The following is a 24831-nucleotide window of genomic DNA, read 5'->3' as shown; positions in this document are numbered from 1 at the left end:
AGAYCTTGTTATAATTGCGTCCCCTGCTTCCAAGAACAATAATGTCTGCCACTTCTCTAGACTACTTAAACAAATTGAAAGCAAGAGGTAATTAAGTCTTACATGGGGAATAGTTGTATCATAAGGCCCTAATCCTACACAACAAAGAAAAGAGAAGTTATGAACACAAGATACAGTTAAGTCAGCAAGCCGCTCACATTAATCACCGCAACCCCTGATTGACAAGCTTGGCTGTGCATGAACAGCAGGTAAGATGGTTAGCTGGCATCCTGGCTTGAACTTTAGGGCCAACACTGCAGTCCAGTCTTTAGWCTTTAGTYGAGTCCCTTCRGCTYGACTAAAGACGAGCCGAAGGGAGGGASCCGTCATACAGGGCAAGCACATCCAAGAATCAGTGCCTAACACCCCTTTAAGCAGCTCCATTTGCATAGTGAAATACAAAATTACTCACAGTTGGGAAGCGAGGATAGCAGCGAACAGCAGAGGGAGGYGACATACATCAATTGATCTTCTTAGTTTCCAAAGACATAGTGCGGGGCTGTTAAAACGGGAGGTGATGCAACACAGCAGTAAACATGGTCTGGGAGGCTCAGGATGAATTCACACATAAAATTTTAATTATTATAAATAAGCTTCTGCAGTTGAAACCTCCACAGATGTTTCATCATATTTCAGGAACCTGATTCGTTTACAGATCACTGCATTCTGTTGTTATTCATTTTTAACAGGGTTTCTCACCTGTCTTGTCTTGGCAACGCATGTGCTCTCTTTCATAAYAAACATGGTCAAACAGACAAATGTCATTGCTCACATTGGGTCGCTTTTTTATATACCTCATGGTGTAAAAATAAGATCTATTTGTTCACACCAACAACAGTCTTGTGTAAAACTCAATTATTAATCTGTAGTTCAAGCTGTTTCCTTCTGAATTTGCTCTCTGCAGAGATTAATTATTAAGGTGAGTGCTTAGAGGTTGTTGAGTATTTGTTTGCATAAATAGTTGTTGTAAGCAGCAAATATGATTTCAGTTGTTGAAGTAGAAGAAAAATAACATTATTTAAAACAGTTCACCACAGCACCAAAGCTAACAGTTTATGTTGCACATATGTAGAGCCTTGCAAGAGTTTTAATCCCCTTGAATTTTTCACATTTTTACACATTGCAGCCGTATTGTATTGTATTCTGATTCTTTTTTTTATGATGGACCCACACAAAACAACAGATAAAGGCAGGGAAAGGAAACGAAAGTAGGGATTTTTACAAATAAAAATCTGAAAGGTGTGGGAACCCTTTGAATTCATCGAAGTTGCAGTTTTGTTGCAATTCCAGGTTCCAGTCTTTTGGGGTTTGTCTCTACTATCTGTGCACATCTTCAGAGTAACTTTTCTGTTGATTCTTTTTTGCAACATATATCGGTAACTTAGGTTATCTGCCGAAGAAAAGTAGTTGTAGGTATAATGTTTTTAAGGTCATTTGGTTTGTCATGTTTGTGCCATTTCTGTAGGATTGAGGTTTGGAATTTGACTAGGCTATCCTATCACCTGATACGCTTTGATTAAACCTAGTTCATTATTGGAACCCCACTCCAGTCTAAATTATTGCCCTACATTTAGTTCCATCAGTCTTTCAATTGACTCGGAACAGTTTCCTTGACCCTGGAGATAAACATTTACGTGAAGACACCACCTTTTTTTACTACTGGAATAGTGCATGCCGCACTTTTAAGACTTGCAAAAATTGTTCCAAAACTTCTGTGCAATTTCCCCTTGTCTTCAAAATGACAAAATGATGTAGCACTTTGCTATGGTCTATTACATTGGTGTATTGGTATGTTACACATTACAAAATGAGGAAAAGTTCAGAGGAAATGAATACCATTGAAAGACACTTTATTAATTAAATCCAGACATATAGAAACTCTCTCCTTAGCAAGAGAGTTGTCATAAAGTTTTATTTTCAGAAATATTAAGGTAATTTTTATTTTACATACGAAATATGGCGGACAAACTCAAGGGGAATTTGTTCATTTCTCATCGACTTCATAGGCTCCAGCAGAATTAGATACGAAAGAGTTTGAGTCTATTACCCAAGTCTAATGTCATCATTCCTCATGTGTCAAGCTCACAACATCAAAGACCATTAGCAAATCAGCTAAATGAGAAAGATGAGATGGGAGAAAACAGAAACAAAGCTGATGAAGGAGTGAGATTCAAAGGCACCGATAATTGTCATGCAAATGAAAGAAACTGCAAATTTTCCGTGGCGACGCATGACTCATAGTTCACATCCCCAAATGTGTGCGGCTCCACATATTATGGCGTGTTAGTGGAGATAAATTACCTGACAGGAAAACAACAGGAGCCCTCTGGTTCAGTGTGTGTTCTCCTGGCAGCGAGATAACGGCTGGCGCTAAAGTGTTCYCGTCTGGGTATCTGTAAACCGCAGCAAAAGGCGGCGCCGGGTCATAAATTGAGCTGGACGGTTTAGGAGTGTTTGTACAGTCTGGTGTGACCATCCCRTTCGTTGGAGGCTGCATCCAACACTCAGCAAAAGCTCATCCATCCCATCTTCTAAAGAGAGATCATTTGTGAGATGGGGGGGTGTAGGAATCAATTAAGAAAATTAAATGGATCATCCTTATATAAAAAAAAAAAAAAAAAAAAAAGCTTGTACCAGCTCATTTAAAATCTGTCTTCGGGTCCAATTAAGGTCCCTTTGTAGACTTATGAGCTTAACATTTCACTGATTAAATGTGCCAGAGAAAACAGCATCATAGCAGCACTGATAAGGAAGTAAATCTTTGGTAACTAGACAAGCGTACCCACTGACAACTGCATTTTTTCTCCCTGCTTAGTGTGAATCCTTTTTTTTTCTGTTTTTTTTTTTTTTTTGGTTGTTGATTATGATCGCTCCTGGAGATAGTATTACTCTGCCTTGCATAAGTAGTCGTATTCCTTGAACTTTTTGCATTTTGTTACATTAAAACCTCAAGCCTCTGTGTATTTTAATGAGATATCATTTCACAGACAAATTCAAACCTCCACATTATTCTATATAAAGTAGACGTTTTCTAATTTCTTGACAATGAAATTCTGAAGGGCATGTCATATTCAGAAATCCTATCCTACTACTTTCAGTGCCATTACACCTGAAAGTCTTTAATAGTTTGCTTCATCCAGCTTTGCACATAAAGGGAATGAAATATTTGCCCATTCAAGTTCAGGCATATCGAATAGAGAGTGCCTACAGGATACATTTTCAAGCCCTGCCACAGTCTCTCAGATAAGTTTAGGTGCCCACTTTGCTTAGGCCATTCTAACAGATCGGTTTCATCTAAACCAGTTGTAGCTCCGGCTTTCTTTCTCAACAACAGTACGCATCTTGCAAGTCTTCCATGAAGGCCATGTTACCTGAGTTAATGTCTGGTGGTTGTCCTGTCAACAGATTTTCCCACCTGAGTTGTGAATCTGTGCATTTTCTCTCGAGTTAGGATGGGATTCTTGGCTACCACCCTCAATTTTTGATCAGTAAATAAGATATGCTGGATTTTATTTAATTGTACTAGAACATAGGTGGCTGAAAACACATGAAGAGCTAACTCTTTATATTTTTATTTGGTAAAAGTGAAAGTAGTCCACCTCCTATTTGTGTGCTATTTTTGTTTGTCAACTCAGACAAATAAAAAAGAGATGCTTTTTTTAGTTACAGGTCATTCTTGTGAATATTTGTCTACCTGCATTCCTGTTTTCACACAATAAAAGATTCAGTATAGTTGCATTATTGAATAAATTTTTTTTTTTAGAAAAGGATGAAACACATAATAAAAGACAAAGTTTTTTTTATATATAATTTTGTAGCCACACAGGTAGAAACTGTACTATTTAGCCTGATATATATTTAGAATCAAATCTGACAGCAAATATTATTGAACTAATCAAAATCTTTTGGAAAATGAGCATTAACTTCAGCAAAGGGACACTGGGGTCACTCTCCAGCCCTAAGGCTGTTTCCGAGTTGTGCAGCCCTGACATCTGGTGCCCCGATATGCAATGTTTTCGTCTCCATTCGTGCCTCAGGGACACCCAGCAACAACTGGTCTCCGGTAACAATCAGCAATATTTTGAGGTGCAAAAGGTCAGCAGTGAAAGAGGTGAGCAGGCAGACTTCTGCCTTCGAGGTAAGCAAGGAAAACCAACTGGAGACGAAGTGAATAAAATAGAGACACACAACTGTCTGCAGTTCAATGTCATTTGTGTTTCATAATAAGTAAATCAACCATGTCACAAATCTTAAATTAATCCCATGGAGACAAGTGCATAAAGCAAGGTGGAGCAAGGTGGTGCATGTCTTGGAACAAATAAACCCATTTAATCGTGGTATTGCTAAGATTGCTAAGAAAGATAAGTAATGGTCTTTGTTCAAAAAATGCTTGAAAGTCAAATTTCTTTTTGATACATCATTACCGTCTCCGAGTCTGCTGATGAAAACTATAGATATGGAAAAGCACAAAAATATTCATTCCACTGGCATATTTAGGTTTTACGTAATCACTTGGTTTTACTAACATATTTCTTTGTGTCCTTTTGAAGCGTCCTAGGCAGAATCCAAACTTGAATCTGACGGAGAATCTGTGCAGAGGGTTAAACATTAGGGTGATGATAAGCAGGTCTTCCAACCTCCAATAATTTGAGCTCATCAACAAAGAAATACCAGTGGAAACAAGCAGGCTGATTAATATATATATATATATATATATATATAATTGTTTCATTTATGTAATTTTCATGATTTTCACTGATTATTTTGAAATCTGCCAGAGGAACTTGGGCTTTACTGTATGTGTATCTTAAAACTGCACAATGCTTCGGTAGAAATTATGCTGTCATGCATTCGCAATCACAATCAGCTTGAGCTCGTGTCGCAATTACAATCGCCATGTTTGCTATCTGAAATTTTTAACATGGATCTGCACCTCCAGCGTTTAAAGAAAGCTCAGATACGCCGTTTAGACAGACAAACGTCTTTGTCAAAGGCAGCTTTCCACACCTCAGCGAGCCCTTGTTAGTTTCTTTCTGTTTGCTGGGTTTCATCTATATTAAGGTTTTCTTTTGTGTTTTTCTGCCGCAGGGACGCGGTGGACTGGGCTCCATCTTCGTCTGGGCTTCAGGCAATGGTGGCCGCGAACAGGACAGCTGCAACTGTGACGGCTACACCAACAGCATTTACACGCTGTCCATCAGCAGCACCACAGAGTCAGGCAACGTGCCGTGGTACAGTGAACCCTGCTCCTCCACCCTGGCTACGACCTTTAGCTCTGGGAATCCAGGGGAGAAACAGATAGTGAGTGCAAGCACACCTCTGCTCCTTAAAATTGTCTACGCATTACCTGTTGTGTTGCCAGTCTAAAAAATAAAAAAACTGTCTGCTCACCAAACACTGACACAGACGCATCATAAATTGAAGTTTTTTGAAGCGTATTTTCACATTAAGCTTTTGTCTGTCATGTTGTAAATAAGCATCAAGCTGTCAGAAATCAGAGCGTCTGATGCGCAACATCCAACAAGGAGAGCGGACAAACCCTGAAAATGTCACACGCTTCTTTCAAGCTGCTTTTCAGCTGATGAAAGGCTTGCCTCCAGGGATCAGAATAACATGAAACAGCTATGAATCTTCCCCTTTTTTTTTTTATCCAAAATACACCAAAGGGCCGCTGCAGGCAAACAAATGTACTTCATCAAAACAGGTGAAATTAAACTTGTTTTCTAGAGGTGAAGCAGCACTGACTTGATTTTTGCAACTGTGAGGCTGCTGGTGTTTGTTCTGAAAGTTATTTCATGCCACGTCTCTTTGTCTAACACTGGTATTTACAATCCCAGTGACACATAGGTGTGATTGCCTCAGTAGCAATGGGGGCTCTCACGGCAATACCAGCATGACCTTTGGATCATTTGGGGTTGGGATTTAGTGACCTGTTATTTCATAAGAAAAGGGGAAAAAAATTTAATTACACCTTCTTCTAGTACGTCAGAAAATCACTGATTGTTTCCTCTCTCACAAAGACACAAGGACAGAACCATGCACCCTCTCTCACACTGTAAGGCAGTTTAGGTTGTCCAATTAGCCTTAACACTCATGCCTTGGGATCGGGGTTGAAAGCTGAACAACATAGAGGGCACTGACACATGCTCGGGCAAAGCTGAACAAAGAGAAACGCTTTTGCTATTAAGTGTGATGATTATTGCACAACCACGACACCCCAAATTACCACATAGATGCTTAAAAAAAATCTTAACGACATTGTGTTAAAAAAAAAAAAAGCTTAATCATAATCATCGTAATGATGTTATTTTAAGAAAGTCCCCTGGCTTTTGTTTGCATAATTAAATTAGTCAGAATCACAGAGCTTTTATGGCCACGTGTGCCTGTAGAGGCTGAAAATATTTAGTCAATATACAGACCCTGAAACTGAGGCTGTTTCTGCTGTACAGTTTTTTTTTTATGATAAACCGGTCACACAAAAAAAACTCTCAATCTTCACAATTTTACTTCAGGCTTGTTTGTTGCATCAAAATCAGTTGTAAATGCCAGTATCATATGAAAATGGCACCTTGCCGACCACCACCAAGTATTTGCACGATGTGAAGTGGAAGGGCGATTTATGTGGTTCCCAAAACAGTTTTCATAAAAGAATCTGAGAAGTCTGTGTTTATTCTTTACATTACTCAAATATCAGTAAATAAAATCCAAATGCCTCATGGAGATTAGTAATTTAAGTCTACCTGTGTTTAATTTAATCTCAACATAAATACGGATGTTGTATGAAGGCCTTGGTTGAGATCATTAGTGAGCAAACAGCATAATAAAACCAAGACACAGCAGTGTAGGGATGAAGTTGTGGATTAACTTAATGCTTCGCTAGGTTATAAAAAAATGTCCCATTCTTTAAGCGTTTCATAGGACTCTTCAGTTTATCATCAAAATTGCAAGTGAAAACTTGTGCGTACCACATGCATTTTTTATGTGGTACAAGTTTTTTTTTTACATATCATTCTCATATGTGAAATCCATGAAGGAGAAGATGCTCTGGCCAGAAGAAACTACAGCTGATTTTTTTGTTTGAGTTTGTTTGTTTTGCCTACAGGCTACACACTTGCGACTTGTGTTGCAGAAAACTAAAACTGTTACTCTGAGCACACCATCCCCCAAACATGAGACATGGTAGTGGCAGCGTCATTCTGTGAGAATCCTTTTATGTTTAGAAGAGTCACTGCAGCTAAACAGAGTTGATAAATACAGGCCACCCATGCTAGAAAAACTTGACTGCAGACTGCTAAAATGTTTGGCCACATGACTAATATTTTTTTTGTCCTCGTTTTATGAGTTAAATTTTGTTTATCATGTCAGCTTTTACAGCTACGTGATTTATATTTTTTAATTGCACAAAAACAAGTTTTATTTATCCCCTATGTCCCTTCTAACCACTTTCTACTATCATAAAACAAAAATAATAATAATAATAAAAGAAAACCTCTGCCAAGTCTTATAAAAAAAAATGCTTCACCATGTACTAAATAAATACATTTAATGAGAAAACATTTTTTTCAGTTATCAGATTATCTATGTTTGGTCCAGCTCCAAGTGGAACAGTTGTCCTGTTCAGATGCCTGACCGGTTTTGTTTACACCTCTGACACGGAGACGTCTTCAGCTGATAATGGTCATTAGTGGCACAAGCTGTCAGGCCAAAAGTTGCAAGCAGATCCTCCATCTCTAACCTTCACTGCCGGTCTTTGCTTCCGGCCTCTTTGTCATTACCAGTGTGTCCTCATTGTGACCCAGACAGGCATCATTAGCTTCCTGGTACTGACAGACAGGAAGATCAGAAGCGTGCGTGGAGCACTAAGACCCTTCGTCTCACCAGCAACAGACCTGGCTGGGGCCGACTTGGCTGACATTCGCTGTCCCGCCTGTGACCCCTTGGCAGGCGTCCACCAACCTGAGACTGAACCTACCGACTCACTCTCTCCTCCCCCCTCTCATTCTTCTTCCATCTTAGATAGCTGCAGGGAAAACTCATATTATCTCTGTCCCTCCTCTGTCTAACACTCAGCTTTCCGCGCCGTGAATTCATGGTGAAGTGTCACATTAGCTCTGTCTCTCTCCTTCTGTATTTATGTGCACTTCCCTCTGTTCTTATTCTCTCTAAGGTGACCACAGACCTGAGGCAGAAATGCACCGACTCTCACACGGGGACGTCTGCCTCGGCTCCACTAGCTGCTGGGATCATCGCTCTGGCTCTGGAGGCAAAGTGAGTTGGAATGACAGATGACTTTTATGGCAGTGCCACGGCCTGCTTCTCCATCTATATATTTTTTTTGTTTTAAATTTAACATACAGTATCTGTCAGATGTCTGCATGCAGTCATCAGGGACATAAATGGCATTTTAACTTTAAGGTTTTAATAATGTATTTCAACTGGTCTCTTTAGAGTGGGGAATTAATATATACAGCATTAAACTTAGATTTTTTAAAATAAGAAGTTGTGGCACAACTTTTATTTCTTTAGACCATGCAGGCTTAAAATTGTACATACAGGGTCAAATTGTCTTATTGCAAAATAAGGAGAAACAAGACTTTTTGTAACAATTAACGTGTTTTAAACATCTTCAAAAGGCCTTTTGCAATTGTTCTGGGGGTTGACACATGCATATATTCCCCCAAAACTCTCTCATCTCTGTGACACAGAACTGATCAACCTGACCAACATGATGGCTGAACATCCACCAAGATATTTATGTTTATGTGTAACCACTGCATTCATCCTTGAAGTGGTTCAAGGATGAACCACTCGTGAAGGTCACCATCCTCCCCCCCTCAATACCTTAAATTACATTCACAGRTGTGCCTCCGATTAATCACAATCAAGTCACTATCTCGAAGCCATGACATCATCTTCATCTGAGTTTTCCCTACAGTGATCTGAGTGTATAACTGAGTGCTAACATACACAATTTAAAGAAACTTTTAAGAAATTTTCAGAAGAATCAGACTGATGAAAACGGAAACAATGTCAAGCCAGTACTGTGAAGCATCTTTGAGCGTGCTCGACTTTTAAAGTGCAGGAATATTGTTGGTTTACCTCCATTCTCCACCCTGTCTCCACGGGAGGCATGCGCTCACAGCTGCGACTTCACAGACACCTCCGGGAGTCAACGCTGGACTGACTCCCAGCAGAAATTCTTTCCACAGCAAATTAAGCTTTTGATAATCACTTAATTAGTGAGATAAATCAGCAGCTGCAGCCCACACCGACTTTCAAATACCTGTAGGGCTGCTCGTGAAGAGTCAAATCCCCGGGAATCTCTCTCATTATCGCTCACGCAGGACTGCAGGTGTCCCGAGCTTCTCTGAGCCATCTAACGTGTTCTCCGTCATCCGCATTATCTGCACTTGTATCTTGCGTGTCTTGAGTCTGTCTTATCACTCAGCTGCTCTCCACTTTGCATAATTCCCCTCATGTCTGCGTTAGCGATGACAGGTGTCAAATCCAATCCGGCGCAGCGTTACAGCACAGGTAAGCCTCCTCAGCCTCCCTGGCTTATCTCGGCGCTGTCAGCTGTGATATATCGTGAGAAATGGCCAGTAACTGACAGAACTTGGRTTTTCACCACGTTGACTATCAGTCATCAGGCAGTATTTGATGCATCCCAGCAGGCACCACTTTCCTGACAGGCTGCAGTAATAACAGCGTGGCTGCTTTATCAGACTGGGCCCACACTGGAACTGCTGCAGATGGAATCGTTCAATGGGCGGAACGTTTTTTGGCTTTCTCTTGTTTTATAATTTTATTATCGTCCCTCTCCCTGCTCTTGGTTGATGTCACATTGAGTGGATCTACGGGGATCTTGTACRTTAATAACTCATGAGAGGATGTGAGGGAAGGATGCTGATGTGGATGGAGGGAGGAGGAGATGCGCCACGGTAAAGTTCTGCTTCTATTTCAGTCATCTGTGGTTCTGAGCTTAGTAAGCGCTGTGATTCATCGTTTTGTTATTCCAACCTGCTGGAGAGTTTTTCTTCATTGGTTCTTGTGAGGCTGTTCTAATGAATGTCTCTTTATTATATCTAAATGAGAGGGRAAAAAAAGTCTTGCTTTTATGAAAGCCGGTACTTTGTGGAAGGTGACCTTGGCCCTCAGTCCCAAACCTCATTTGAAACTTGCTTCTGGAGAAAGGATGAACGCCGTTCTCCTTGGTTTTACAGCTACTGTTTATCATGTTCTTTGACCTCTCAGCATAATACGTTACGCAGTACCATTTTAACTCTGATATTTTATGGTATCAGTTAGAGTGCTGTGATATCATTGCCCCTCGAACCTTTTCACATTTTTATGTTCCTCACACTGTTAACGTAATTTAATGGGACTGTATGTGACAGACCAACTCAAGGTAGTGCCGTAATTAGGAAGTAAAAATGAAAGCGTGCAGGGTTTTCAGTTCAAAGAACTAAACCAATATTTTTTTTTCCACTTCACAATTATGCTCTACTCGGTGTTGACATGTCACAGAAAATCCCTGTAAAATACAATGAAACATGTGGTTATTATATGGTGAAATGTGAAAAAGTTCAAGGCGTGTTTAGTTAGTTTAGAAAAACGCTGTAGCTGCTTAGTTATGATGCTTTGGAATAAACCTCCCAGTCTCCTTCGTGTCTCAGGGTGTTATTTTCAAAGATGCCCATTTGTCCTCGCTGCATATGCCGGGATTGATTACATTTCAGTCGTGTCTGCCGTCCCCTGACCTTTTCCATGTCCCTCAGCTCCTCACATTTCCTCTGCTACATTATTGTGCTGTTGAGGTCAGCAAAACCCGACTTTACTCATGACGCGCATAATGTCGAAATTATTACCTTCATCTGTTACATGACAGAAAGTCAATGCGGTTAAATTGCTCTCGTGCTTTTGGTGTTTCAGCATGAACCTGACCTGGAGGGACATGCAGCACCTGGTGGTGAGGACGTCGTTACCCGGGCACCTTATCGCCGGAGACTGGAAGACAAATGGAGTGGGACGCATTGGTATGTACTGATTATTTTCAGTCGTCCAAATAAAGCACAGATGATATCTTATAATTGGGGATTATGTTTATCCCTCTCTGCTGCATGTGTATATATGTCATTTTTGTTCAAAGAAAAATCTATTAACTCTCCCAAAAATGTTATTACTTGTTTGGCAATAACAATCTCTCCCTCTCTGCAGAGCCAAAGCATTACAGTCATTATAGCCCATCTGAGATTAAATTGCAGATGTTTTTTTTTTCCCCCAATATTTCACAAACCACTAGCAGCTGTGGCTCCGGAGGTAGAGCCAGGGTTCTAAAAATCACAGATTTTTCATTTCAATCTGCAAATCCTCGCATGCTACAGTGTCCCTGGGAAACACAAGGTGCCTATAAAACACATCTATAAAATGTATGCTTGCTTCCTGTAGCATATAAACATTCCCTCTAGTCTAAAGTTTTAAAATGCTCTTAAAATGTATTTATCCTCCTTCAGTTTGGTTTTGAATTTTTTAATCACTACAATGGACTTTAATAATATAATATGTTTTAACAAAGAAAAGTGTTGCCAAAGATTCTGAATTAAATTTAGGTCTGGACTTGCAGTGAGTCATTTCAACACAATATGTTTTAATCTAGTTATTTATTCCATTGTAGCTCTTGCTGTGTTTTCAGGGTTATTTCAAATAATTTTTTTCTGGGTCTTAGGTTGTTGTGTCACACTTAGTGGTTTTTATATCTTGAAAGGTGATGCATAGATTTTACTTACTCACTTGCTTCACATGTAGAAAACCCCCCTAAGATCATCAGGGTGGGGGGAACATGTTGATGATCATCTGATAGTGATTATAGTTTTTCAGCACAGATAGCCCTATGGAATATAAGTGAAAACGTTCCATTGTAGTCATATCTACTTCAATGTGCTTGTGGGAAAATGCAAATGAGACTTTTCTAGGTCTTTCTTTGACTAACCACTTACCACTCTTCCATAAAACTTGGACTTGTAGAATCGGCATCCAAGTCTTGTCATTTGATTCTTCCACCTGAGCTGTGGATCTCTCCAGCTCCTCCAGGGTCACCGTATGCCTCTTGGTTGCTTCTCTAATCAACGCTCTTCTTGCTCTGCCATTCAGTTTAATTGGATGTGCCAAGCACTTATTTTTAGGATGACATATTAGATTGGGATCCTTGTGACAGTGTACTACAACTTAACCTTGCTTTAAAGTTCCTGACAACTTTATGCCTGAACATCATGACCTGTCTTCATGTTGTCTGTTCATTTATTTCACAACTTAAATTCACTAAGGAAAAACATAAACTGATGTTTTCRCGCCTTTATTTCTGTTAGTTTGTTTTCCCACTTGCAGCTAATGAAAACACAACACTTAAGAGTACATTACATAAGACCAATAAAAAATTTAACACAGCAATGTGAACTTRAAGAAAAGCATGTTCAATACTTTTAAACATAAAAGGTTATTTTCAAAAATAACTTTTAATCTGACAAACCRCCCTCATCAGAACACATTTTCATGTATTGAATACATCTTAATAAATAAAGTTTAACCGCTAACTGTTCACTAATTAGCTTACATCTAAAGATAGTTTGGTTACACTTCTTTTTATTTAGACTGACATGACAAAATGTAGCATGAATTAATTTGCAAGATATAAATAAAGTCATTTGGCCACAAGCAAATTAAATTATATTAGTTGCAAAACACATGCAACCCATATAATATTGTATTAAACAAAGATAAAATGTGAATGRAAAAGCCTCTTGTGGAATGCTAAAAACATCCTGTAATTTTGTCACTTGTAGCACCATCTTCAGAGTGTAGAGCTCCTTTAACATCTTGCCCCAACAGGACTGAGGTCCCCATTTCAGATCAGCCCCCTCTGTTACAAACCCTCTGAAGTGTTTGTGCTGATGTGCTCTATTTGGCGTAGATTATGTCCCAACTTTGATCTTGAGTGTCCAAAGGCCATTGCAACAAGAATCATTCAGCAGCAGCAATTCTCTTTGCATACTGCTGACGTTTTTCTGCCTTGAGATTGTATTTGCCCTCACCCACCAGACCAGCAAAATGCAAATGATCCTGCTTTTATAGATAAGATCGTACCTACCGGTGGTCAATAATCAAGTATTTTAATTAACAACGCCTGGCTGCTACTTTTCCTCTTAATTCCTACAAAGGCAGCAAATTTGTACCAAACCAGACTAGATCCTCTTTATGTCTGGAAAATATTAAAGAGGATGTATTATGTATTTCACATTTTGCATGATTTTGTACTTTCATTTTGGTCTCCACTGCTTCTAAAAATATAGCCCAAGCAATAAAAAAAAAAACATCCAGCTGTTTTTGGCAATAAGTTAAAAGTTTTTGGTGTCTGGAAAATTATCTATTTCAAAAACCTTTGGAATGTAATGTCACAAATCAGCAGCCACTGCCCCTCACCTAGCAACCGCATCAAAGCCCTGCCCGTTACCTAGCAACCCCTACAAAGCCCAGAGAATGTTATGAACATGTTTCACCGTGTACTCCTATCCTAACCTGTTCAAGGAAGCACAATAGTTCACCTTTAAAGTTAAACGAGGGTGTACTTTCCATGACCACTGTGGCTTTTCCCATCAACTCTGCTCCTTTTCAAAATGTTCAGGGAAGTACACACCATGTTTACCAGTAGGAAAATGTTGTGGACATTTGTGGAAAGAGGCACTAAAAAGGCTTTCACACAACAAAAGTCAGCTTCTTATGTCACTCTCAGTAGTATCTTTAATGCTCGGCTCCAGCACATAAAACTGTCTGTCCATGTCTTGTGAGGAAGGGGATATGTTTGTTTACTTTGGCTGTTATTCTCCTGCCAGTGTCTGTCAATCAAACAGACACACCATTCAGGCAGTTCCGATGAAAAGGAAATGTTCCCGTGTCTCACTACAGATCTTTTGCATTTCTTAAAAGGGCCAAAAAACATACATGTGTTATTGCTGACTGCAGAAAGAGAAAAGTAGCCGGATAGTGCTGTTAAAGATCAGCTGGGCATTTTAGGGATTTTAGAAAGTCCTCTGAATTAAAGCTCAAAATTGTGTTTCTGTAAAGATGTTCTGAAGCTGTAGTCTCTATATCGTCATCTCAATGTCATTGTTGTCCATCTATTCTCTTTTCTCCTCAGTGAGTCATTCGTATGGCTATGGCTTGCTAGATGCAGGCTCTATGGTGAGTTTGGCACAGAACTGGACGACAGTGGGACCACAGCACCAGTGTGTTCTGACGATGCTTACAGAACCAAGGTTAGAACAGTGACTTCAAACTGCGTGTGTGTGTGTGTATTTAAGCATTTCATGTTGTAAGGTCTATTTTTTCCAACAAATACCACATTCTGAGGTCCCACAAGAAGAGGTGTTGTGTTTGGGTTAAATTAAGTGTAGGTTAGGTTTAGGGTTAGGCATTTACTGGTTAGGAATAGTATAGGGTAAGGGCTGGGCTATTCAGTTCTTGGTTTACTTCATAAGTAATAAAAATATAGTACACAAAGCCCTGCTAACTGTGATTATATTTTAATGATTACATGCACACATAGTTTATTTGTTTAACGTAGTTGTCTGCTAAAACGTATTTGACAACTTTGTGTTTCGATCTGACGACAAACTTTCTGGAGATGCTGATTTCACTTTTCAGCAAACCTTGGCACCTACCCACTCTACCTAAAGTACAAAGTACCTACACTTGTTTTAAAAGCTGTGTTACCTGAATAACTGACCTGACCCAGTTCACCTAATTCCAACTTTTTATTAGACTAAATTTTGTTTTTTCATCAACTGTAATCGATAATCAGCTAAATTAACAGAAATAATCTCTTTACATCATCAGTCTGTGTATTAAATCTACCTAATATGAATGTAACCAAATTTACTTTTCAAACATATTTGAGTTTGCAAGTGAAGCTTAACACAATACCTGTTTAAAAACAAAGCCTGAAAACTTACAGTAAAACCGTTTTAAAACTAACATGAATGTGAAGTTGCCAAGTCATGCGTGTTTAAAACAGATCCCAGAAGTAGAATAAATATTACCACGTGGATAAAAGTTATGTAACAGCATATAAGATTCAGGGTTTTTTCTGATTTTCAAAGTTTTAGAACCACTGGAAGTGGTGGATCCTACAATTGAGCAAAACCGTTTTTGGCTTCATGTGGGAGGAAGATGTGTGTGTGTGTGTGTGAACAGCAGAGGGTTTTAGTTTTATTAAATCCATTGGCTGGCTCCTCATCCCTCCCAGCATCTGCCCTGAGGCCGTTGAAGACGTTTAGATTCTTAGCACAGTGTGATTGCCTGTGTCCGTTTTCCGCAGACACACAACATTAACCACTCTCCCCTCCTCTCGTCAACCCTGCAGAGACATCGGGAACAAGCTGGTGTTCAGCAAGAGCGTCGATGCCTGCTGGGGGCGACCGGAGTACGTCCGATCTCTGGAGCACGCTCAGGCTCGCCTCACTCTTTCCCATAACCAGCGAGGAAAATTGGCCATTCATCTCATCAGCCCACTGGGAACACGTTCCACCCTGCTGTTTCCAAGGTACACAGTTAAACGCGACTCTTCTGATGCCGCTTCATGACGTAAACCCTTCTCTTTTAGACAGACTCAATACCGGGCTGTATTCAGTGATTCTCACACACACACGCACGCACACGCACACACACACACACACACACACACACACACACACACGCACACACACACACACACACACAAATAAATAAATAAAACAAAAATAAGTTTTCTCTTGTTGTCTATTAAGGCCCAATGACTATTCTTCGGAGGGGTTCAATGACTGGGCCTTTATGACCACCCACTCGTGGGATGAGGACCCGCAGGGAGAGTGGACCCTAGAGATAGAAAACGTTGCATCTAATGGACGTGACTATGGTAAATTGCTCATTATCATTAATCTGTATACATTACTTCAAAACCACAGCAATGTCAGCATCAGCTGCCCCCTCGCCAACTCCAATCTCGCTGCATGTTTTCATGCTTCATTAAAAAGGCCTTTTCAGTTCCTCTTTTATTCCTCGTCTAATGACAGGGTGTGTAATTTTTTTTTTTTTTCTGCTGCCCAGAGGAGAACCTCTCAGAAGCACATCTAGATTAAAAGTCGACGGCCGTTACAAGAAAATCTTGCAGCTTTTTGATCAAAACCTCTGAACAAGGTTTTCATTTCCAACATTGGGGGCTGCTGCTTTTTCTTTTTTMTTTTTTTTTTTAGCTCAGAATCCAGCTTATGGTTGAGGAGAGTTAAAATCTCTATGTTTATCCTGTGGTACTGTTTACTCAGAGCTGCAGAAGAAATTAAAYGGGAGTACTTTCTCTTCCTCTGCTGGTGTCGATCCTCCTCCTGAGTTGTGTTTGGCCCCGCTCGCATCACTTGTTTCCTCTCCTTCCGCCCCCACATCCTCTTCTCAGCCTGTTCACTCTGTTCCCCCACTGAGAGCTGCTAGCTTGATATTTACCTCCATCTCCTTTTGCACTCCTCACTTCTTTGTTTCCCTCTCACAGGGGTGTTGAGTCAGTTCACCCTCACCCTGTGGGGCACGGGACCCAGCGTTGTTAACCCCTCGTCGCCCGACTTCCCTCGACCTTCCAACAACAGCTGCAAGACCTTCGATGCCCAGCAGATCTGTATTGGTGAGAACAYTCTGCCTCCACTGACACGCACAATTTAAACTGGATCAAAGGACACGTTTCAAAAACGTCCATGCATTTTTACTCTACAAAGTGAACTTGAAAATAATTTATCGGGCTTTTGTGATGGAGCAATATAGAGTGGACCATAACTGCGAAGTGGAAGGAAAATAGCGTATGGTAGCTTTCAAAGTCTGAAAGTATCCACATGTATTCTCTCCCCTCTTTTCTGATACCACTTAATACATTCCAGAGAAATAAGTTGCCTTCAGAAGTTATGTAGCTAGTATACAGGGCCCACCTCGATGTAATTTACTCTCACTGTAAGTCCAGCTGAAAACATTAGTGAACAAACAGCTTCATGAGGTCTGATGGAGGCCAAGAAATATCGGCTTTGAACATCGAATGTAACAAAAGYAATGCTGCAAAAATAAAAACTTGTTGAGATGTTAGCCTCAACTGAAACTGACAGGMAAGTAGAAGAATAAGCAGAAAAGATGGATCAGGTGGGAGAGTATGTTGACAGGATAACTATGAGCTCTGCCCTTCATAAATCTGGCAAGAAGAAATTATAAGAAGTTACAATTTCAGTTTGCCACAACGTAGACGGCACTGCAGGCACGTGGAGGGAGAAACGTTAAATATAAATTTTACCCATCGCCCTGAAAATATGACCAAAGTCCAGAGTGAAATCTAAGACAGAACATATGGCAAGTCCTGAAAATTCACATTCACCGACCCTTTCCTCCGCTGAGATCTGAGCTTAAACCTATAAATGTTTTTCAAAAAGGACCAGCAAACAAAATTCAGGATCTACACATGTAAACTCCCATAGAAACCAAAAATAAATGGTGTGAATACATCATCACTAATCTTTTTTTTTTTACCACTTTGAAGTTCATGATTTTAACATGACATAACATAGAAAAGTTTAAGGGATGTAAAGACATTACTCTGGTACTGCATTGTCTGGGTATTGTTTGCCTGTTATGAAACAGGCCTTGGGTCTGCATGTGTTGGGCGTCGTGGCATCTGCAAAGCAAATGTTGTGAATGCAGATGAGGCGTTCACAGACCCCCTYGTGCATCTGTTTWTTTGTGCACCATAAATTAGCAYGTTGCCATATGTCATACAAGCGTGTTGGGCATAGTGGGAACAGCAGGTGAAAATAAAACCACAATAATGCAAGAGCTTCCGACAATCTCAACAGAGACACACAAGGTCAGAAATGTTTTGTTTTTTTTTTCCCTTTGATCCGTCAGACTCTCTCTCTTTAATCATCCAGATTAAATCTGCTCTCACTGCTAATCCTTTCATTCACACACACCCAGTTTCCTAATGACTTCCCTGACATGAAATCCAGAACTGCCAGAAATTAAGCTAAATATATGAGAGGAAGAGACAGAAAAGAGAATTTTTCTGTCATCGCAAGAAGATCATTACACTTGGGAAGATTTCTGGAAAACTTGAAAAATATCTAGGCACTGCTAAAGGAGTAAATGCCTTGAGATGATTAATAAAATAGTAGCTCCCAGCACTGTGTGAAGACAAATAAAGTTTTCTCTAATCTTGTTTTACACTTTTTTTTATTTTATTTAGGCGAAATAAACTTCAATTCTGATCTACTACACCAGATTCTTCTTATAAATGTTCTCATTTAGGGATGGAGGACAATCAACTSTTGCTATTTAAGGGCTTAAGCCCAGAAAAAGCTAAGAAAGCCCAGAGGCTGTGTTACTGATATATTGCATCCATCCACTGATTTCACCTTATCTGAAATTGGGTCACAAGAATAACAGGTCCAGGAGGGACGCTCAGCCATCCCTCGGGAGAGTTCAGGGTCTGCAGCCAGAAGATCTAATCTATCTTAGTCAAAATGACATAAAGTTGAGAAACAGCCTCTTCACACTGTTTAATCAGAGATTTAACTTCAGCATCGTGTTGCCTCGTGATTCGTGGAACATCCAGAGACTTGAATCCCAACTGGGTTTGTGCTCCGATGTCCACAATGTTTTAGAMACTGCGGGGAAAAATATCAAATTGAGCTTGGAAAATGAAGAACTTCCAGGAAGCCTGTGGCTGACCAGAGCATCTTCCCTATTACTGCAAACGASGCTTCTCCGCTYCAGGCACTATCTGACCTTTGACCTAGAGGGAGCAGTCTGCTGTTCAGTGTTTTCATTATGTTGGAGTGTAAAATATAATTCTATTTTTTCTTTCATTTGTATTTCATGCCGTGATTCTTTTATTCTACCAACAAAAACAAAAGAAAAGACTAATGAACTCAGAAGTTTAATTTCATCAAACACACGAGATCACAGTAAAATCGATCAGCTAAGAGCATCAAACACTTTAGATGAAGGTTCCTGATGACCATCACTGCAGCAGGGAAAAAACATCCTCGTCTTGGTCAGCCGTTTGAAGATCATCTTTTTAAGCCWGATGTTTTGAACAKATGACGTTTCTGTTCTCAATCTCACTAAAAGATTACATCTGATGGAGGCTTGAGGGTATTAAATCATTCATCATGTTGTCCATTCGGTTTAAATAAGGCTCAGCTTCTTCAGACGGAATTTAACTTTAATTAAAAGTGGAGAAATTAACTTTACAAGAGAAGGTTTGGAAACAGATTGACGAGAAGATTCCACTGACTTGTTGAAATCGTTCTTAGCTGATTATATTTAAACTTCTCATTCATTTATGTACATAACAGAATGCTAATGTAAACAAACACTCTACTTCTGGATGTTTTGTTCAGACCAGATCGTTCGGAGCACACTATATGTTTCCAAGTTCTTATTATTGTGTTTTTCAATGAAGATACTTGAAAAGGATGTGATATTCAGAAAGCACAGCCACTCTTTCATCGGCGSCYGGCTGTGGCCTTTAGAAGACATGTTGACAACCTAACTGTGTAGGCGAGGGGGGGAAAAATTTGTGTTTCAAGGTAAAACCAGTATGATGAAGGAGGTTTTCAGGAACATTCTCAGAAATCCTTTTAGAACGTTTCTGCTAAATGGATTGAAAGAATCTCCTCTTTGGCATTGTGATTACTGGAGCTTGCGTAATGAACATTGCGGCTCATTGAGGCATTAAAACACACCCCTGGTGCACCAGTGTTAACATGGCAGATATGTTATRCAAAGAAAGCTTGTACTGGGGACAGTTTTATCTCCTCTTTTTATTTTTTTATTTTTTTGCACATAAAACAGCACAGTATCACAATCTGACACATGAGAGGTGACTCTTAAATATCATAACTGTCTGTCAACTGGTCTATTCCTGTGTTTCAATGTTTCTTAAAAATTTACTGATTGTTGTTTATGTTCCATTGCTGTTTAATTAATTTTCCTTCTGAAAAATCTGTAAATGCAGTTTATATTTAGAAAATATTGAATATGATTATTGTGAAGCAGCTCATTTACACAACATAATGTTATTACTCTTGCCAATTTGATACCAGATTTTATCTCTAAAGCTGCATTTGTTTGAGGCTCTAATAGGCTGATAGACTAACGCTAACCCTTTCCCTAAGATGCAACATGATGATAATTATTTTTTGTTATTGTTTGATAGCTTTTTGTCACAATAAATACATCCAACATTGTCAGTATTGCAGACCCCTGGTTTTCAGCTAATATCTCTTTGGTCCAGAAATATTTTAGGTGCCGGATTTTACTATCCCGTGTATTTTTTTATTTTATTTTATTATTATTTTTGTTTACAGATTCAGCTTAAGAAATGGGAACATATTTGGTTTTGTTTGTGACAGGCTGCTGGGAATAAACTGCATGGTCGGGTTCAAGGGCAGGAATGAAATGAGAAAAAAAAATATTCATGCAATTTTAAATGAAGATCTTTAAATGACCTTCAGCAGAATGGGAAGATGTATTAAACAAAAAGTTGTAGCATAAGTACAGTAGCTTAAGTCTTTTAACAATTATGTGTAGGGTTTTTTTTCCCTTTAACTTGCAAAAAAACAACAACATTTTGTTAAGATTAACTAAGGTAAAGTATTAGATTTTCTTTATTTTCCAGTAGCGTAAGACATTTTGATTCATGTTCATGCGTCAAACAGTCTCATAAATTCTCAGAATCAGCCTGAAAGCTGAAAACATTTTGTTTCCAGTCAGCTCTGRACATCACACTAAAMTAAATCACTTTGAAGTTTCTGTGTATTTCTCAGGATGCATGGTCAATTTCAATTCAACATGAAATCTGACGGGTGCTCATAACCAACGAAATCAAGAATCATTTTCTTTTAAATAATCAACCAGCGTCTACTCGCTGTTGATTAAGAAACACACACATAACAACAAAGAAAGCATCAAATAACAAAACAAGCTACTTAAAAAAAGAGTATTTCTGGCCCACACRCTACAGATTAAAGAATTAATATTTAACAGGGAAACAGAAACTAAAATCAACAATTAAAACTGATTCAGAGTCTTACCATTAGATAATTCTGAGCTCTTAATATTTAATGTTGATCTTAGGGGGAAAGATGGCAGCGTGATAGAATCAAAATCYCAGGATCGCCTTCATGGCTCCCCAACTTTGTCGGCAGCAACAGCAGAAAAAACAGAGTGCCTTACTTGAGACCCAACTTGCTGTTTTGTCGGCTCCCGCTGAAGCAGCCCGGGTCTCCGTGGACCTACAGCTCTGGTGGCAGTCTCTCCGTTTGGCCGATGGAGGTGTCTTGGCACAAACTGCAGTCCTTGCATACTGGGAGCAGAAGGTCAGCGTAAAACTGCAAGAGGTGCACTATTGCCTGGTTCTGCTCCAAGGATGGCAGGTGGCGTTCTTCCTTCTGGCACCGGGGGGACAGTTTCCTGGATGGTCCAAACTTTGGGTCACACTGGTGGCTGATGCAATGAAGGATGCAGCTTAAAATAAATCACTGTGTTAAGCTGAGCATGCCTCCACACTGTGTGGGGAAACTTTTAATTTTTCACCAGTTTCACACAAAACTGCATACAAAATAAATAAAAATAAATAAAATAAAAGGTATGATGTGGACAAAAAAAGTAATTTAGTGCAGCCAATGTGAGGGAAAGGGCGATTAGTTCCTTTGAGTCCAGGAGAAAGTCTCCTGGTTATTGGGGACCTGAGTTCACCTGCGGGGTTGGTGTGTTTTATTGGGAGATGATCAACCAATCAGATGGCTGCATGTGTGGAATAGCTTCTAGACCAGTGTTTCCAGGAGTGAAAGTAAGGGGGTACGGCAGGATACTGCGCAGGATACAAAAAATACCAGACAAAGTGAATCACAGCAACGTCATCAGCCGGTGTAACGCTGAACTGATGCTGTGAAGCTACTTGCAGGAGAACGGAGCTGCGCCAAAAGCTGCAAATACTGAATAGAAGAAGAGCTGCCATTGATACAGTTGCAGCCAAGCATGATTTAATGTTACACAATACAGTTTTACCAAGTTGCTCAAAGTCTAAACTGGCATTGTTGTGCATTTAAGGTGTAAAGTTTACCTTCGACCAAACGCCCCCCAAAGGAATCCCACCGCCCCCATTTGTAAAAATGTCCGCCAGCGCCCCCTGCCGTCCTCTGAACGCCCCCTGGGGGGCGGTACCGCCCACATTGAGAACCGCTAATTCTAGACGAAAACATCCTGGCAAGATCATATTTGGAGATGCTGGGCCGACGACCGCAGCAGAGTTTATTTTGACAGAATCTCTGGTCCTTTGAGGCAGCTTTCTAGGTTAATGTTCACATTACCTGTTAAAATAAAAACGCTACAGTGATGTTGTTGTGTACTTTTCATTGTGTTTTCTAAGTGTTTTTTTTATTATTATTATTATTATTGCCTGATCTTTTTTTGTCCTCTTCCAGAGTGCAGCCCGGGTTTCTCCCTCTTCCTCCAGGGCTGTGTGAAGTTTTGCCCCCCAGGCTTCACGTCGGGCCCACAGCTGCTTAACCTCTCTCTGGAGAACTGGGTGGACTTGTCCTCTGTTCAGGCCTGCCTGTCTTGCCACCCATCCTGCCTCACCTGCTCAGGCGCTGGTCCTACAGACTGCCTTTCCTGTCCAACTCACAGCCACCTAGTCTTCACCTCCTGCCTGTACCAGAACCAGGTCCAGAGGAAATCCCCCCTTACCGGAGGACTGCAAGGTGAAGAAGATGAGCCGGAGGTGAAGACACCAGCAGCAGCAGCGGCGGCGGGGGCGRCGGGAGCAGACATGAACGGCGGAGGAGCTGAAGAGCCGCCAGGACTCAGCGCTGCTCCGCCCTCTCAGCTTCCTGTCGTTGTGGCAGTTCTCAGCTGTGCCTTGATCCTGGCTGCCTTCGTCGGGGTCTTCTTCTTGCTTCAGGTGCGCTCTGGAGACGCCGCTCTGACCTGGAGGACCAAACTGCCCTCTGTGTTTTCAGACACCAGGAGGACACGGCTGGGCCTTGGCTTGGGCTTCCAGCGGGGGCGGGAGAGGAAGGCTCGGATATGCTACAAGGGGATCCCCACTGTGTGGGCGGACGAGGACACCGTCGCCTGCGAGTCTGAATCAGACAACGAGGAAGTAGACGGCCAGAGCGAGAGGACAGCTTTTATCAAGACGCAGAGCTTGATGTAGCTGGATCAGCTTCAGGCGCCGCGGCTTCTCACACCGCGGCACGGAGGGTGTGAGATCTGACTGTGCCAGAGGTGATGACATGAAGGAGAAACACAGGCCTTACCGTCCCATCAGCACTACATCCTAATGCATTACCTATTTATTTGCCTTTTAATGATACAACTGATTTCATTGATCGCTTATGTTATCCGTTATATCCATTATGTCCTTAACTCTGTCACCAATACAGTGTGTTGCAAAAGTAAAAAAGAAAAAATGTCCATGTCGTCTGGTAAAAGCACCAACTTCAGTGCATTTCACTGGGATGTTTATGTGATAGACCACAAGGCGCCATATATTTGTGTCATGAAGTTAAGAGCGTACATATTTATATTTTACAAATAAAACACCTGAAAGGTATGAAGTACACCTGTACTCAGCTCCCAAACTACTTTGTGAAACCAACTTCTGCTGAAATTACAGCTCAGGTTTATGGGGCGTGTCATCTTTCAAAGATCAACCTTTATTTGGCCCCATTTTGTGTCCACATCAACACTGATCAGCTTCCGTTATGATGTAAAGCATCCCCTCGGCATGATAATACCACCGTAATGTTGTCATGGAGAGGATCAGTTTTTGTTTCTTTTCAACACACATAGTATTTTTCTTGTATGTCATAAACTTACATTGTTGCCTCTCATCTGACCTTTGCGGTTTCACAAAGTAGTTTTGGGAGTACATGCTTTTTGTCTTCCCTCTACACAGCATTTTGCAACCTTTAAATTGGACTTTTAATGGCCTTCTCTCTACAACATCTTTCTCATCAAATCTCCTCTGTTAGGGCCAGATTTTCTAAGGGCATAACTAACAATTGTCCTATCAACAGATTTACTAATAATGTCACATTTAAAGCCAGTAGTTTGCACTATAAACAGTGGCCTAACTACTAATGGACACCACACTGCATGCTTAAAATTTTATTAGTAAAAAAAAAAAAATTAAAGCCATCCACAGTCGTCCACAGCTCTCTGTTGGTCTATCATATAAAGTCCCATTAAAAATATATTAAAGTATGAGACAAAAGAGGGAAACGTTTAAGGGGTATGAATACTTTTGCAATGCATTGTAGGAGGTGTTATGCAAATGTTACCATTCTTAGTTTAACCACTTCATCCATGGAGGACCCACATCTGGGGGCAATAGCAGTGGTTCCAAGAGACTCCAGGGGTCAAATTCAGTGCAGTTTGATATGAAGAAAGCGGCAAGAAGGCAAAATGTCAACTATAACCCTACATACGTTATCTCCTGCAATTCCCATAATGCAAAGCTGCACTTCATGTCATACAAGCTCTCTCCAAGCTAAAYGTCTTTCCTTTTCTTCCATCAACCTATTTTTGGGTTGTAATGTCCTGCATATCATCCTTACATAACTACTCTAGAGCCACACGTAGTAACAGCAGGCTGGGATCTGTGAAAAATTATTATAACTTGCTGATGAGAAAAAATAAATAAATTTAAAAAAAAAAATAAATAAA

The 24831-nt window shown here is 40.3% G+C and overlaps 1 protein-coding gene across 2 annotated transcripts in view; it reads left to right on the top strand.

Moving 5' to 3' along the window:
• The window catches only part of furinb (furin (paired basic amino acid cleaving enzyme) b), a 122132-nt gene extending 97753 nt beyond the window's left edge, over positions 1-24379 (top strand). For both annotated transcript variants that reach the window (XM_008411497.2, XM_008411496.2), the window contains exons 9-16: positions 5128-5340; positions 8207-8307; positions 10972-11075; positions 14231-14348; positions 15455-15634; positions 15858-15985; positions 16613-16741; positions 22584-24379. In XM_008411497.2, the coding sequence (XP_008409719.1) occupies positions 5128-5340; positions 8207-8307; positions 10972-11075; positions 14231-14348; positions 15455-15634; positions 15858-15985; positions 16613-16741; positions 22584-23317 (1707 nt within the window). In that variant the 3' untranslated portion in view covers positions 23318-24379. The remainder of the gene's footprint in view (positions 1-5127; positions 5341-8206; positions 8308-10971; positions 11076-14230; positions 14349-15454; positions 15635-15857; positions 15986-16612; positions 16742-22583) is intronic.
• The last annotated feature ends 452 nt before the right edge of the window (positions 24380-24831 follow it).

Source organism: Poecilia reticulata, linkage group LG6 (genome assembly GCF_000633615.1).
Source record: "Poecilia reticulata strain Guanapo linkage group LG6, Guppy_female_1.0+MT, whole genome shotgun sequence".
NCBI classification, from domain to species: domain Eukaryota; kingdom Metazoa; phylum Chordata; class Actinopteri; order Cyprinodontiformes; family Poeciliidae; genus Poecilia; species Poecilia reticulata.
Note: the sequence above shows the minus strand (reverse complement) of the source record. Positions and strands in the feature narration are given on the sequence as shown.